General features: G+C 37.2%; 2 protein-coding genes and 1 long non-coding RNA gene across 3 annotated transcripts in view; all 3 read right to left on the reverse strand.

Annotated features, from left to right (window-relative positions):
• Positions 4998–5498, reverse strand: LOC107633238 (uncharacterized mitochondrial protein AtMg00860-like). The gene has a single exon (XM_016336879.1). It carries the CDS (start codon positions 5496–5498, stop codon positions 4998–5000), a length of 501 nt encoding a protein of 166 aa, XP_016192365.1.
• On the reverse strand, positions 7388–8690 carry LOC107633237. The gene is made up of 4 exons (XM_016336878.1): positions 8408–8690; positions 7887–8209; positions 7483–7817; positions 7388–7400 (listed from the first exon to the last, which is right to left on the reverse strand). The coding sequence occupies exons 1-4, from the start codon at positions 8688–8690 to the stop codon at positions 7388–7390; spliced, it is 954 nt and encodes a 317-aa protein (XP_016192364.1).
• The window catches only part of LOC107634476, a 9447-nt gene continuing 8880 nt past the window's right edge, over positions 16082–16648 (reverse strand). Inside the window, exon 3 of the long non-coding RNA XR_001618926.2 lies at positions 16082–16092. This is a non-coding gene — a long non-coding RNA (uncharacterized LOC107634476). The remainder of the gene's footprint in view (positions 16093–16648) is intronic.

Consider the following 16648-nt stretch of genomic DNA (forward strand, 5'->3'; position numbering starts at 1 on the left):
GTTAGAATTCAAAATTATTAAAAGAAATAAAATAAAATTAGAATTTAAAACAATTAGTTAATTAAAAAGAATTTTGAAAAAGTTGTTAGTGGTTTTCAAAAATTAGAGAGACAAAAGTAGTTAGGTGGTTTTGAAAAAGATAAGAAATAGTAAAACAAATAAAAAGTCAAGTAATTAATTAAAAAAAAGATTTGAAAATAAATAAGAAGTTAGAAAAAGATTTTGAAATTAAATTTTGAAAAAAAAAGATATGATTTGAAATTTATTTTGAAAAAGATTGAAAAGAGAATTAAAAAGATTTTATTTTTAAAATTAAAGTTAATGACTTGACTAACAAGAAACTAAAAGATATGATTCTAGAATTTAAAGATTGAACCTTTCTTAACAGGAAAGTAACAAACTTGAAATTTTTAAATCAAAACATTAAATGCTAGCAAAGATTTCGAAAATTATGAAATAAAAATAAGCAAAAGATTTTGAAAATTTATTTTGAAGAATTTTCGAAAAACATGAAAGAAAATTAAAAAAGATTTTATTTTGAAAAAGATTTGAAAAGATAGAATTTTTAAATTGAAATTTTGACTTGACTAACAAGAAACAACTAAATTTTAAAATTTTTTGACTAAGTCAACCCAAAATTTCGAAATTTATGAGTAAAATAAGGGAAAGATATTATTTTTTATTTTTTTTGAATTAATGAAGAAAGAAAAAATAACAAAATGACACAAGACATAAAAATTTAAGATCAAAACAAATAATACATGCAAGAAAACTTTGAATGTCAGGATGAACACTAAGAACACTTTGAAGATCATGATGAACATCAAGAACATATTTTTGAAAATTTTTAAGAAAAGAAAGACATGCAAGACACCAAACTTAGAAATTTTTAATGTTTAGACACTATGAATTCGAAAATGCACAAGAAAAACAAGAAAAGACACAAAACATGAAAATTTAAAGATCAAACAAGCAAAATCATCAAGAACAACTTGAAGATCAATGAAGAACACAATGCATATATTTTCAAAAATTAAAGAAAAATTAAAATATGCAATTGACACCAAACTTAAAATTTGACACTAGACTCAAACAAGAAACACAAAATTTTTTTAGTTTCTATGATTTTATTAAATTTTTTTGTATTTTTCGAAAAAATTTTGGAAATAGAAATTAAAGAAATTCAAAATTTTTAATGAGAATTCCAGGATTCTTGTAATGTTAGTCTAAAGCTTTGGTCCAAAAGATTAGACATGACCAATCACCAGCCAAGCTTCAGCACAGAATTATACTTGAGAATCCAAAGGCTCATGCAATGTTATTCTAAAGCTTCGGTCCAAAAGAATTAGACATGGCCAAATGGCGAGCCAAGCTTTAGCATAACAAATACAGACATGTCCTTTTTGTAATGGAAAGTAGAAACCTCAGTCCAAAAGATTAGACATGGCTTAACAGCCAGCCAGATTTCAACATATCTCATGAAGCTCTAGAATTCATTCTTTAAAAATTCTGAAGAACACATTTTTTTTTTTGAATTTTTCAAAAACACATATTTTATTTTTTTTTCAAAAATAAAAATAAAAAGTTTAAACATAAAATAAAATTACCCAATCTAAGCAATAAGATGAACTATCAGTTGTCCAAACTCGAACAATCCCCAGCAACGGCGCCAAAAACTTGGTGTACGAAATTGTGATTCACACTTTTCACAACTCCACACAACTAACCAGCAAGTGCACTGGGTCGATCCCACGGAGATTGTCAGCTTGAAGCAAGCTATAGTCATCCTGTAAATCTTAGTCAGGCGGATTCAAATGGTTATGAAGTTTTGATAATTAAAAGATAAATAAAACATAAAATAAAATAAAGATACTTATGTCATTCATTGGTGGGAATTTCAGATAAGCGTTTGGAGATGCTTTGTTGCTTCTGAACCTCTGCTTTTCTATTGCCTTCTTCCAATCATGCGTGCTCCCTTCCATGGCAAGTTGTATGATCCTCTCGGATGAAAAATACCAGGTACGATCTCTGCATAGCTAATCAACTGTCGGATTTTTCGTCTCGAATGAAAAATACCAGGTATAGCTACCGCACGGCTAATCATCTGTGATCTGTCGGTTCTCACTAGTGTCGGAATAGGATCTCTCTATCCTTTTGCACACTGTCACTGCGCCCACCATTCACAAGTTTGAAGCTCGTCACATTCATCCCTTCCCAGATCCTACTCGAAATACCACAGACAAGGTTTAGACTTTCCGGATCTCATGAATGCTGCCAATCGTTCTAGCCTATACCACGAAGGTTCTAATCACGGATTCGGATGCTCTGTTGTCAGGAGAGATGATGCGAATCGTGAATCAGAGACCCAAGAAAATATACTCCGGCTATCGTCCAATGACTATGTTGAACATCATGTAGAGCGCTTGTGGTTGTTAGGCACGCGGATCTTGGCTAAGCGAGTAACGAAGATAGTGGGTGATTGTCACGGGTCATCCCTTCATTCTGACTTAACTGAATTAAGTACAAGAGTATATCTTGGAAAAGAAGTAGGCGTGAATTGAAAGAAAAACAATAGTACTTGCATTAATTCATGAAGAACAGTAGAGCTCCACACCTTAATCTATGGGGTGCAGAAACTCTACCGTAGAAAATACATAAGTGAAATAGGTCTAGGCATGGCCGAATGGCCAGCCTCCCAAAGAGGTTCCAAGTGTAAAGTCTAAGATGTCTCTGAATACAATAGTAAAAAGTGCTATTTATACTAAACTAGTAACTTAGGTTTACAGAAAATGAGTAACTAAGTGCAGATAGTGCAGAAATCCACTTCTGGGGCCCACTTGGTGTGTGCTTGGGCTGAGCATTGAAGCTTTCACGTGCATAGGCCATTCTTGGAGTTAAACACCAGCTTGGGTGCCAGTTTGGGCGTTTAACTCCAGTTCTGGTACCAGTTCTGGCGTTTTATGCCAAAAAAAGGTCTCTGGTGGGTGTTTGAATGTCAGTTTGGGCCATCAAATCTCGGACAAAGTATGTACTATAATATATTGCTGGAAAGCCCAAGATGTCTACTTTCCAATGAAATTGAGAGCACACAAATTGGGCTTCTGTAGCTCCAGAAAATTTGCTTCAAGTGCAGAAGGGTCAGAATCCAACAGCATCTGCAGTCCTTTCTCAACCTCTAAATTAGATTTTTGCTCAGGTCCCTCAATTTCAGCCAAAATATACCTAAAATCACAAAAAAACACACAAACTCATAGTAAAGTCTAAAAATATGATTTTTGCATAAAAACTAATAAAAATATAATAAAAAGTAACTAAAATATACTAAAAACTATGTAAAAACAATGCCAAAAAGGGTATAAATTATCTGCTCATCATGTACTTACGGAGTTGTGACACGTAGAATACATCATGCAAGTTAGATAAGTGAGGTGGCAAAGCAACTTGATATGCCACCAGCCCGAATCGCCTCAGAATCTCAAACGGTCCAATGAACCTCGGATTCAACTTCTTGGTTTTGATCGCTCTTCCAATCCCGGTCGTCAGTGTAACCCTCAGAAACACGTGTTCTCCCACTTCAAATTCTAACGGTTTCCTTCTCTGATCTGCATAACTTTTCTGTCGGCTTTGGGCAGTCAAGATCCTTGCATGAATCTTCTTAATGTTCTCAGTAGTTTCTGCTACTAAATCAGGACCCAAAACACTTGCTTCACCGGTTTTATACCAACAAAGTGGAGATTGGCACTTCTGTCCATACAAGGCTTCATACGGAGCCATCCCAACGCTCCCATGAAAGCTATTGTTGTACGCAAACTCCACCAATGGCATGTAACGGTCCCAACTTCCAGGTTGATCCAATACACACGCCCTTAGCATATCTTCCAAAGTCTGAATAGTCCTTTCCGACTGTCCATCCATTTGTGGATGATATGCAATGTTGAGACATAGTCTCGTACCGAAGGATTTTTGGAAAGCTCCCCAAAACCTTGATGTGAATCAGGGATCACAGTCCGACACTATGCTCGATGGCACACCATGCAACCTTACGATCTCCTTGATATACAACCTCGCTAACTCCTCCATAGAACAGTTCACTCGAATAGGCAGAAAATGAGCGGATTTGGTTAAGCGATCCACGATCACCTAAACCACATCAAATCCTGACCTAGTTCTCAGTAAACCGATCACAAAGTCCATCGCAATTCCTTCCCACTTCCACTGAGGAATCTCAAGTGGCTGTACCATTCCCGACGGATTCTGATGCTCTATCTTTACCTTCTGACACGTCAAGCACTTGGATACCACTATAGCTACATCACCTTTCATCCCAGGCCACCAGAACATCTTCTTTAAGTCATAATACATCTTCGTACTTCCGGGATGAATAAAAAACCCACTGTTATATGAGCTTCCGACAACAAGCCTTGCCTCAAACTCCCGACATCCGGTATACAAATCCTCCCCTTATATCTCCACAATCCTTCATCATCTTTGGTGAATTCTCCAAGCCTTTTCTCACCAACTGGTTGAAACCATTGCTGAAGCTTTTGCTCATCTTGCTGAGCCCTTTGAATCTCCATCTTAAGCGTACTTGAAATTTGCAACTGATTCAAACAAGCTCTTTCGGAAACTTCACCAATCTCCAGCTTAAGATCCACAAACTTATCCACTAACTCCTCCTCCTTGATTCTCATCCAAGCTATCGTTAAGGACTTACGGCTCAATGCATCTGCTACTACATTTGCCTTTCTAGGGTGATAACTCAGTTCAAAATCATAATCCTTTAGCAACTCCATCCACCTCCTCTGACGCATATTGAGCTCTTTCTGATCAAAGATGTATTTGAGACTCTTATGATAAAAAAAGATGCTAAACCTCACTCCGTACAAGTGGTGCCTCCAAATCTTTAATGCAAACACAATCGCCGCTAATTCCAAGTCATGAGTTGGATAATTTATCTCATGCGGTCTCAGCTGACGCGATGCGTAAGCTACCACGTTTCAGTGTTGCATCAGCACGCAACCCAAACCCTTCAAAGAAGTATCACAATATACTTCAAACGGTTTGTGCGATTCTGGTAAGATCAAAACAGGTGCTGAAGTTAACTTCTGCTTTAAAGTTTGAAAACTTTCTTCACACTCTGACGTCCACACAAACGGCACCTCTTTCCTTGTCAACTTAAGCATTGGTAGTGCAATCCAGGAAAATCCTTCAATGAATCTCTGGTAATATCCGGCTAAGCCCAAGAAGCTCCTAACTTCCGTCACCGTCGTTGGTCTTTCCCATTCCATCACCGTCTCTACTTTCGAAGGATCTACGGCTATTCCTCCCTTTCTCACCACATGACCTAAGAACTTTACTTCTTCCTTCGAGAACTCACACTTCGACAACTTAGCATACAATTTCTGCTCCTTTAAGATCTGCAACACAATCCTCAAGTGTTCCTCATGCTCCTTTGCCGTCTTATAATAAACTAAGATGTCATCTATGAAAACCACCATGAATTTGTCCAAAAAGGGACGAAATACTCTGTTCATGTAATCCATGAAAATAGCAGGTGCATTCGTTAACCCAAAGGACATCACCGCAAACTCATAGTGTCAATAGCACGTCCTGAACGCAGTCTTAGGGATATTATCCTCCTTCACCCTTATTTGTTGGTAACCCGACCTTAGATCAATCTTTGAAAACACTCCAGCTCCTTGCAGTTGATCCATCAAGTCATCTATCCTTGGTAGCGGATACTTGTTCTTCACAGTCACTTTGTTCAACTGTCGGTAATCCACACACAGTTGCATTCCTCCATCCTTCTTCTTCACCAATAAAACTGGCGCTCCCCACAGTGATACACTCGGTCGAATGAACCGCTTGTGCAGAAGCTTGATAAACCCCATTTGGAGGGTTTATCTTGTGTTGAATTTAGAGGATTTTATCGCCTTCTCCCACATTTATTCAATAAAATAGCATGGTTTTATAACTTCTCCTTTAATTATGCTTAAGAGTGAAAACATGCTTTTAGGACTTAAAATAGCTAAATTTAATTCACCTTGATTTCATTAGATGCCTTAATATATTTGTTAAGTGATTTCAGATTTAGGAGGCAAAGATTAGATTGAGGGAATGAAGAAAAAGCAGGTAGAAATGGAGAACTCATGAAGAAATCAAGGAATCGCAAAAGCTGTCAAGCCGACCTCTTCGCACTTAATCGATCATAACTTGAGCTACAGAGGTCCAAATGATGCGATTCCAGTTGCGTTGAAAAGTTAACATCCGGGGCTTCAAAATGATATAAGATTTGATATATTTGCATCGCGGCTAGGGTGCACACGCACACTGTACGCGTACGCACCAATGGTGACACATGGTTCACTTAATGTAACTCGTGGCTAGCGATTTTAGAAGCCTTGTGGGCCCAATCCAACTTATTTCTGATGCTATTTAACCCAAGGATTGAAGAGGGGTGAGGCATGTAGACACTAGTTTAGTTTTAGTTTAAGTTTTTGGAGGGAAAGTTAGTTTCTAGAGAGAGAAGCTCTCTCTTCTCTCTAGAATTAGGAGTAGGTTAGATCTAGATTAGAATTTCTTAGATCTAGGTTAATTTCATGCTTTGATTCACTTTTCCTTTTGTAATTTTTCTTCTTCTACATCTCTTCTCTCTAGTTTAGCATTTAATTCTTGTAATTCTCTACTTTTATGTTGATGCACTTTTGTTTCTTCTATTTCTCTTTCATTGCAATTTATGATTCATGTTCCTTTATTGTTCAATTGATTTGTTGTTGTTTAATTCCTTGCAATTGAGTAGTGTAGATTTACATTCCTTTCAATTTTACTATGCTTTCCTTTTATGCCTTCCAAGTGTTTGATAAAATACTTGGTTGGATTTTAGAGTAGAATTTTATGCTCTTGGCTTGGGATGGTAACTTAGGAACTCTTGAGTTACTAATGTCTAAGTGATTAACGATTGGGAGCCATTAACTCTAGATCTCACTAATTGAATTGGTGGAGAACTAGGACTTATGGACTTGGATTGATATAGCTCACTTGACTTTTCTTTACTACTAGTTAGAGGATGATTTAGTGGGATTGATCCTTGCCAATTCTCATGTTGTGGTTAGTGATAAGGATAGAGATCATTGACCACCAAGCCTTGCCAAGACCTTTTTAGTTGTTAGTTTATTTTCATTGCCATTTACATTTCATGTCTCTTATCCCAAAAATTCCAAAACATACCTCATAACCAATAACAAGACACTTTATCGCAATTCCTAGGGAGAACGATCCGAGGTTTGAATACTTCGGTTTATAAATTTAGGGGTTTATTTTAGTGGCAAACAATCTTTTGTGTGAAATGATTATTTGTTGGTTTAGAAACTATACTTGCAACGAGACCTCATTTGTGAATTCTACACCATCAAAAAATCCGTTCATCAAAGCTCTTCCAACTGAGTCTTTAATTCGGCCAGCTCTATCGGAGCCATCCTATACGGCGCAATCGACACTGGTCCGACTCCTGGCACCAATTCAATCGCAAATTCAATTTCCTTCTGAGGTGGGAACTCAGGGATATCTTCCGGGAATACTTCTAGAAAGTCTCTAACTACCGGAATTTGATCAAGGTTCTGATCATCACCTAACGCATTTGCAGCCAATAGAATATACCCCTGACACTCTTCCCCACTATAGTGCACCATTATAGAGTTCAAGTAGTAGCCCTCAGCTATCACTACTCCATTTTCTCTTTCCGGCATAAACCAATTTGACCGCTCAAAGCAATCCAACAAAACTCGGTTCTTCGACAACCAGTCAAACCCCAAAATCATCTCCAACCCAACCATTGGTAAACAGATCAAATCATGTACAAAGTCTCTACGCTCAAGCTAAAAACTTACTTGCCTACAACCTGACCTAGTCATAACTGTCTGATGCAGAGTATGTACATGCAGATCAAATGCTAACTCTGACACTTTCAAACCTAGTTCCTCAACTTTAGCAAACGAAATAAACGAATGCGAAGCTCCAGTATCATATAATGCAACTAAGGTTTTATCGCCAATTAAACATATACCTCTCATTAACATATCTGCCTTAGAAGCATCCTTGGCGTTCACAGCAAATACTCGCCCTAGGTGTTGGCTCTGACCCGCATTCGGGTTCTTCCCACGAGTGTAATCCCTTGCAATATGACCAGGCAATCCACATTTGAAGCAACCACCTAAACCAATCTTGCATGAGTCATATGGATGAAAACACCCACAACGCACACAAGTCAAATCTGAAGAAATCTTACTCTAATTTCCTCTCCCTTTGGCATACTGAAATTGATTCTGAGCATTCTTTCTGAAGCCTCCCTGCCCTTGAGGCGTATATCCTCCTCTCTTAAAACTTTGATCCCTCGGATGAAAATACTTGCCACGTCCCCGACTAGAGCTTCCTCCATGAGTTTCCTTGGACAAAGCTACCGTCTTTGCATATTCTTCCACCACTCTCGCCTTGTTCACCAACTCAGAGAAAACACGGATCTCCATAGGAGTCACAGCAGTCATAATGCTATCCTTCAAGTCCCTCTGGTACTTGATACACTTCCAGCTCTCGTAGGTCTCCGGGAAACCCTGACACACCCTAGAAAACCTACAAAGCTCCTCAAATTTGCTAGTGTAATCTGCCACAGACAAGGAACCTTGCTTCAACTGCATAAGTTCTATCTCCTTTGCTTCCCTGGCAGACTCAGGAAAGTATTTCTTGTAGAAGGCCGTTTGGAATATATCCTAAGGAACGTCGGCATTCTGAAGCTGAAGCAAGCGACACTCTGCTTGCCACCAATGCTGGGCCTCTCCCGCAAGCTGATAAGCGGCAAATTCTACATATTGGTTATTCGGAACATGCTGCGCCTGTAAAGCATGCTCCATGGCCTAAAACCAGTTGTCCACTTCTGTAGGGTTGGTTAATCCTCGAAAAATTGGCGGATGAACCTTGAGAAAAGTCGCCAAGGTCATCGGAGCACCTCCCATGTTATCGTCATTTCCCTCAGCATTGTCATTCGCGTTTCCTTCGCCATTCCCATTTCCATTCCCAGCCAGTTGGCCTAATCTCTTCACAGCTTGCAGAGTCATAGCAGCATTAGCTTCCATGGTATTTGCCAGATTAGCCATTGCCGCCATGAATTCGATATGGTTATCGGCCGGCTGCTCATTCCTACTCTATCGTGAACGTGCTCGACCTCGTCCGCGAGTGGCCATTAGGGTTCCTGTCTACACCAAACAATCGATATCAAGGTGATCAGTCTCAATATCAAAAGTCTAGTGCTTCAATTATCCCAAACAGGCACTCACAAATAAGCATGCTATGCAATATCAAGTAGATAACCTAATAGCATCAAAGAAAAAGACACATACAGAGTATGCAATGAAGCACAATCGGTCCATCCCTCAGGCTCACGAAGACAAACCACTCTGATCCCACTAAATGTAACACCCTAATTAGCCTAAGCCTTACCTCGCATCGTAAAGCAAAGGTTAATCAAAGGTTACGATAGTTCTAAGCACATACATATAATATATAGAAAGAAATAATATATTCTAGAAGCCCGATGAAGGATATAGCTCAAAATAGAATTTGAAAAGCACAAAACATGCTAACAGAGCTACTAACTTAAAGCACAAGATATAGATACAATATAACAATAGATAAGAGTATAATATCATAAGAATCTAGCCACGGCTCACGGAGTTTAAGCTGGCTAGCCATATATACAGACAAAACAGAAACAAAAATTTAAAATAGCTTATACAAGTTTTTCTCTCTCAATATAAGCCTCTAGGCAAAAGCAAGATACAAAAGTGAGAGATAAGTAAACAAAATAATAAAAAGTCTCCAAAAGTATCATGATCCCCCGCTTCCGTCACCATCCAAATAACTCACCGAGGTGGGTTGCGACCTGCATTTGAAAAATACAACAGAAACATGGTATGAGAACCGGAGGTTCTTAGTATAGTAACAGTACCCAATGATGTAGGATATAAGACCCCGAGACGCCAAAGGCCATCCTAGAACTTCATATCCTTCACAAGATTCAATCTTAAGGCATAACTAAAACAGTAAAGCATAACTTAAACCATAATACAATAAAAGTGTATTCTAACTTAAAGAATTCTCTAACTAATAACTCTCCGCTGTCCCACAGCCTTCGCCAACCTATCCTCCATGCGATCTCATCGTCACCGTCTTCCGAACCTCCTCAATCCCAGTAGAAAACACAATTAATATGCAATGCAATTAAAACACAAGTATTGGCATGTAAGGCAAGTAATTCAAGTAGCAATTAGGCATGTTATACAAATAGGCATACAATTACAAGTCGGCAAAGCAAACAAACAGATAGAAAATGCACATGATGAATGCCTGTCCTACTAGCTGTGATATCACATTGTCGGTTCAACTACCAACCCGACACATCTACATGGAGATGTCGCCCTTCAGAATCAGCATTGGGAAATCCCGAGATATGGTGCTCGGATCACCGTCCAAGATTTTTTGTCTGCACACTCTATTGATCCGAAGGGATGCGAGCGGGATACTCTTGCCTCAGACCTCACATCTTAATGTAAGTGGGATTAACCACCGTCCTTACGCCGCCGCCGCTACCTCGACAGGTGGGATTAACCACCATCCCTGCCGAGCGCATAGCGTCTCATACTCTTAATATAAAATAGTAGTTCAGTGATTTTTCAGAAAACATTTTCAATACATCAATGATTCATCATTGCACATTCGAGTCCTCGACTCATTACAACCACTGTCAAATCAACATTTTCATTCCGAGTCCTTGACTCATCTCAACTATTATTAATTCTCATTTCCGTTCCGAACTCAACAGTTCACCAGTTCTCATTTCAGATACCAATCTACCTTCACACGCCATCAAGTCCATCCTCAGTACACCAGAAACCTAAGCCTCCGTTCTCTAATTTTTCATAATGATATCAATTAAATCTCTTAGGATTTTTCCCATGTTCTCATACCCAAACTTAAGCCCAAGAGTCTTAAAATGGTGTCACAGAAGCTTACAGTCTTGTTGGAAAGGTGAAATAGTTGAAAACAAAGTTTAAGCTTGAGAAACAGGGCGTGTGCGTAAGCATAAGGGTGTGCGTGCGCACGCCTAAAAAGATTTTTAAAACGTGTGCGTACGCATAGAGGTGTGCATGCGCACAGGTACCAAAATTTACAATACTGTTCTCTCGCACAAGCTGTGCTAGCGTCCTCAACAGATTGCCCTTCCCAACTTGTGCGTGCGCACAGGTTGTAAATCCTCATTGGTTGTGTGCGCCCAGAAGTTGTGCTAGCACTCTAAGCAGAAGCCATTCCCCTATGTGTGTGTACGCAAAAGGCTATGCATGCGCACAGGTTTAAAAATTTGCAGGGGTGTGCATGCGCACAAGGCTGTCTGTGCACACATACCAGAAATCACAAAATTCTGTAACTTTGCAGAATTTCAGATTTTGACACCCAACTTTAAATGATCATAACTTCCTCTACAATAATCCAAATCTTACAAACTATATATCGATTTGAAGAGTTGTCACTGAATTTTAATTCTAACTAAATTTCAACAAAATTTGAAAACTGAGGCATAAGTTATGATCAGACAAAGTTCACCAAAATTCTCTTTTTACCAAAAGTTCACAATTTACCAATTTCCTAATTTTCACAACTCAAACAAACCAAAACCAAATAAAACCATTCCAAACTCCATTTCTCATCAAAATCTACCCTTTACAACATATTGCACCATTCTTACTACTTTTTCCTTTACATTTCATCCTTCTCAACCTTAACATTAAATGTGTCACATTATAATCAATCCTCATTCACATTTTCCAATCACATTACCATTTCATCAATCTCAACATCACACATATCACTACCATTCACTTTTCAATCCATATAATCATTCATCATCGTCATATTATCATCAATCATAATTAATCAAATTCATCAACCCATCATATATCATCATACATCATCATTCAACAACTCAACAACCATTTAAATTCAAACCTATCCTATGGGTCACTAGCCTAAGTGTCCATGAATATTATATACTATATAGAGAAAACTGAAACCATACCTTGGCCGATTTCCAATATGAACCAAAATCCCAATTGAGCACAAGCTAGCTTCCAACCACAATCCAAGCTACCAACAAGTTCCAACAATCTCCAATGATCACAACTTCAAGCTATAACACATATAATTTACAATAATTCAACCTATGGCTCAACATAATTGAAATTTCACAAAGGTTCAAGACCTCTTACCTTGTCCAACAGTTTTGGAAGCCAAACCCAATGCTAATAAAAGGCTAGAGTATACCTAAATACCCAAAAATCACAAAATTCCACTTAATCACAAACCCTAGGATCCAAAATTTTGGGGAGAAGAACTGAGAGATTTGAGCTTTTCTTACCAGTTTCTTGGGTGGGTTTCGTAGAGCTCTTCACAAGGAATGCGTAGCCGCAAACGGTGCGACGATCGGAGCTCTATAGCTCAAGATATGAGCTTGGAAAGATGATGATGAATAGTGTTTTCTCTTCTCTTCTCCCCCTTTCTCTTTCAGCTGGTGGTGTTGTGTTTTGAGCAAGGTTGCGAGAACCGGACCGGTCAATAAACCGGTGAGGTCACTGGTTCAATGGTTCATTGGTTCGACCGGAGTTCAACCGGTTTAATTAAATATTAAATAAAATTATTAAAAAACCTAAAAATAATTTTAAATATATAAATTCAATAATTTCTAACTTAAAAAAAATTTAAAATTTCACATAATAAATTATCCAAATATTAGAGGTTCACAAACAACTTCAAACATCAAAGTTTATAACTAAACAACTTCATAGATCATTAAGGAAGAGAAATATAGTGATACTAAGGCTTGGTTTGGTAAAGCTTTTACTTTTTAAAAGTAGCTTATGAAAGATGTCTTTTAAAAGATAGCTTTTTAAAAACTGCAGCACTTGCGTTTGGTAAAATCAAATTAAAAATGACTTTTAATAAGTACAAGCATCACAATTATGTTTGGTAAAACAGCTTTTAAAAGTTGAAAAAATTATAATAAACATGTTTATAACAAAAAATAATTTTTTTTCAAATTTTTTAAAAATTTATATAATATTTTAAAATAAAATAATGTTAAAATAAAAAATTCATAATAAACATAAATATAATAAATAAATTCTTTTATTTTTTAACTTTAAAATTTTATATAAGTATTATAAAAATTTATTTTATCCTAAATATCATCACTAAAAATAAAAAATAAAAAGTATATGAAGATTAGGTTGAAAAATAAAAAATATGTGAAGATTGTGTTAGAATTTGTGAAGGTTAGGATGAGAAGTTAGAAATATATGAGGATTTCAATGGCAATATAATAGCGAGAAATATGTGCAGAAAAATGAAAAAAATTTAGTAAGCATAAGCCAGCTTTGAAAAGCTCCCTCCTAGATGCTTTCAAAAGCACCCCTAACTTTTAAAAACCGTAAGTACAAGCATTTGGGCTTTTTAATTTACCAAACGCAAAATGACGTGCTTGTGCTTTTAAAAAGCACAAGCACCTCTTGAAAAAGCTTTACCAAACTCAGCCTAAGAAACCCAAAAGAATATTTAAATTGGCATGGCTTGTGTACATATCATCTAGCAACACTTAAATTGTGGCTGTAAAGTATAAATAGATTGAATGATACTATTCAAAACAAAAGTATATTTGGAGAAAAAGAATTGTATGTGCAATCAATTAGGCAAATTAAATTTAGAATTCATATTAAAATAAAATTATAACAAAAACAATTACATGTATGCAAGCTTCACGGATCCATTTGCATCAACCAATATATTAGCACACTTGATGTCCCTATAAGAAATTCATTTTTTTTTCATTAGAATATTGGAGGTGTAAAATCATTATTACATTGTAGTAAGATAGAATTAAAAAGTTCAATGTTACCTGTGAATCACGTTACGATCATGGAGATACTTCAAACCACTTAGAATCTGTCTTGTGTATGCCGAAACCTGAGAATCCTTTAAATGATACTTTCTATAAAGACTTGCCAATGATACTTTTGTTACAAGCTCGAGAAAGATGTATAGCATGTTATTGTCCTGAGAAATAAAGATTAAAATACAATCATCATTTACGTAATCAAACTATAACAATTTATATAGAGTTGCCACATTAGCTCAATAGATAAAGAACTAATATTTATTCAGTCAAAAATTTTGAGCATACCTTGTCTGTGCCAAGATATCTAACTATGTTCTCATGTTCAAATTGACTCAGAAGATATATTTCCTGAAAAGAAGGCCACAAAATATTCACACGATCAAACATTGACTTGTAAGATGGAATGTACTAATATAAGCTTTAGATGAAAAGAGTTGAGTGGTTTGGCAGTTCACATCATAGCTACAGGAATAAAACAACCGAACTCAAAGAAAAGATTGAATTTTTGTTCATGGGGTTGTCCAATTTTTCACTGAGAAAACGATCTTCATCCTTCTCTAAGTGTTTATACTGTATTGTTTGAAGAAAAACAAAAAGATAAACAGTGGCTTTTGTGTGTTCTCACCTTTTCTTCTCAGACTTGTGAAGAACCAGAAAAGTAGAACCAAATGCTCCTCTTCCAATTTGCTCTATCACCTCATAAAACCATGAACAAATAAATAATTCAGCAACCAAAATCATGAAGCATCAAACAAATAAATCATGAACAAATAACCTCAGAAAATAAAAAATCAAAATCATGAATCCAGCAAACAAATAAATCATGAACAGATAACAAATAAATCAAAATCTTGAATCCAGCAAACAAACAAATCAGAAAATCATGAACAAAAAATCAGAAGGCAGCGAGGAGGAATAAGTAAATAACAGAGTATTACTTACCGGCAGTGAGTAACGGCGACAAAAGAGGAGGCGAGAAGAGAAGAGGAGAGGAGAGGCGAGAAGAGAAGAGGGAAGAGAAATGAGTGGGGGGCAGAAGTGTTCGAAGGGAAGAGGAGAGGCGAGAAGAGAAGAGGGAAGGTAAGAATGGTGGTCAGCTTGTCGGACGATGGGTCGCCGGAGACTGCTGTTGTTGGCTGAGAGAGAGACGAAGAGGCGGTGACTGCTGCTGGCTGAGAGAGAGAGGGAAGTAGCACCGTAGTGGGTTAGGGATTTGGGTGAGTGAGACTGATGAGAGTGAGGGAGAAGGGAGAAGGGAGAAGGGATGCCATGGTGGTTGCCGTGGTCAACGCCGTCGCTGCTGTGGCCGTAGGATGCGGTGGCAATGGCGGTGGGATGCGGTGGCGAAGAGGGGCTGCTCGATCGTGGCCCGTGGGTGATTTCTCTTCTGGCTTCTCACTTCTGGAGTTCTGGGGTGAGACTGAGATTAGGGCTTCGTTGTTTAGGCGTTTAGCCTTTCCTCCTTTTTTTTTAACCTCCAAAATGACGCCGTTTAGAAGTTTAAGTTTCAAACCAAAAACCGCTAAAAAATCGGATGGTTCTTCCGGTTCATCGGTTAACCGCCGGTTCGGCCGGTTTTCTTACCGATTTTTTGCCAGACGGTTTCTGACCTTACTCGGACCGGCTAGGTGACCGGTTCCCGGTTAATCCGATTGAACCGGCTGGGTCCGGTTCGGTTTTCAGAACCATGGTTTTGAGTGTTGTTGTTGAAATGGGTTCATTAAATGAACCCTTATATATGTTGGGCTTGGGCCCAACTTGGGCCCGGTCCAATCCGTTAGCGTTTTTAGCCCGTTCGGCCCAACTTTGGGCCAAACCTTTAAAATTAACACCCGATTTTCCATTTCTAATATTTTTCTAAGAATTTTGATTGTTTTCACTTTTTCTTGCGCAGTACCGGGCACACTTGAACCGGTCTGACCGGTTCGACTGTCGGTTCGCGATTTTTCTCGGTTTTTCGCAGAAAATACATTTTCTAACTCAGAAAAACCCACTGAGTCCAATAATCACATTTAAATCCTCAAATTTTCGTTCTAAATTTTTGGAACCCAATTTGCACAATTTTAATTACTTAATTAGACACTTAATTAAACTCGGTTCTTACACTGCCCACCTTACCTGTGTTTCTTTTAAATTTTTTATTATTTTTAAACGAAGTAGATTTTTTTGTATTTTTTGTCAATAACAAAAGATTCTTTTAAGAACTGAAAAAAATTGCTAAAGATCAAAATTTGGTCTATTTTTTATATGTATTTTTTAAATAATTATCAAAATATTCATACAAATTTTGAACTAAATAGATTTATTGAATACAAAATCCATTTGTCATTTATAAAATAATAATATTTTTTAGTTACTTTTGCTACATTTTAAAATATTTTGAGAAAATTTTGTCGTTATTAAAAATAGAATATATTTTTATCACGTCGTTAAAATAAGAGTTGAAATCACAATACTTATTTAAGTAAATGAGTGAACTGATTCAACCAACTCAAATTGAGTGTGCAAATCTTAATCTAATTTCTAATAACATCGAAACACAACTTTAATGTATTTAGGAATGGTTGACGAGGACTTGGGAAACTGATATTTAAGTCAGGCATATATTTTTGAGAATGTGAGTCAAATTGCACATGACTCAGACAACTGTTTATG

This window comes from Arachis ipaensis, chromosome B03, assembly GCF_000816755.2.
Source record: "Arachis ipaensis cultivar K30076 chromosome B03, Araip1.1, whole genome shotgun sequence".
NCBI classification, from domain to species: domain Eukaryota; kingdom Viridiplantae; phylum Streptophyta; class Magnoliopsida; order Fabales; family Fabaceae; genus Arachis; species Arachis ipaensis.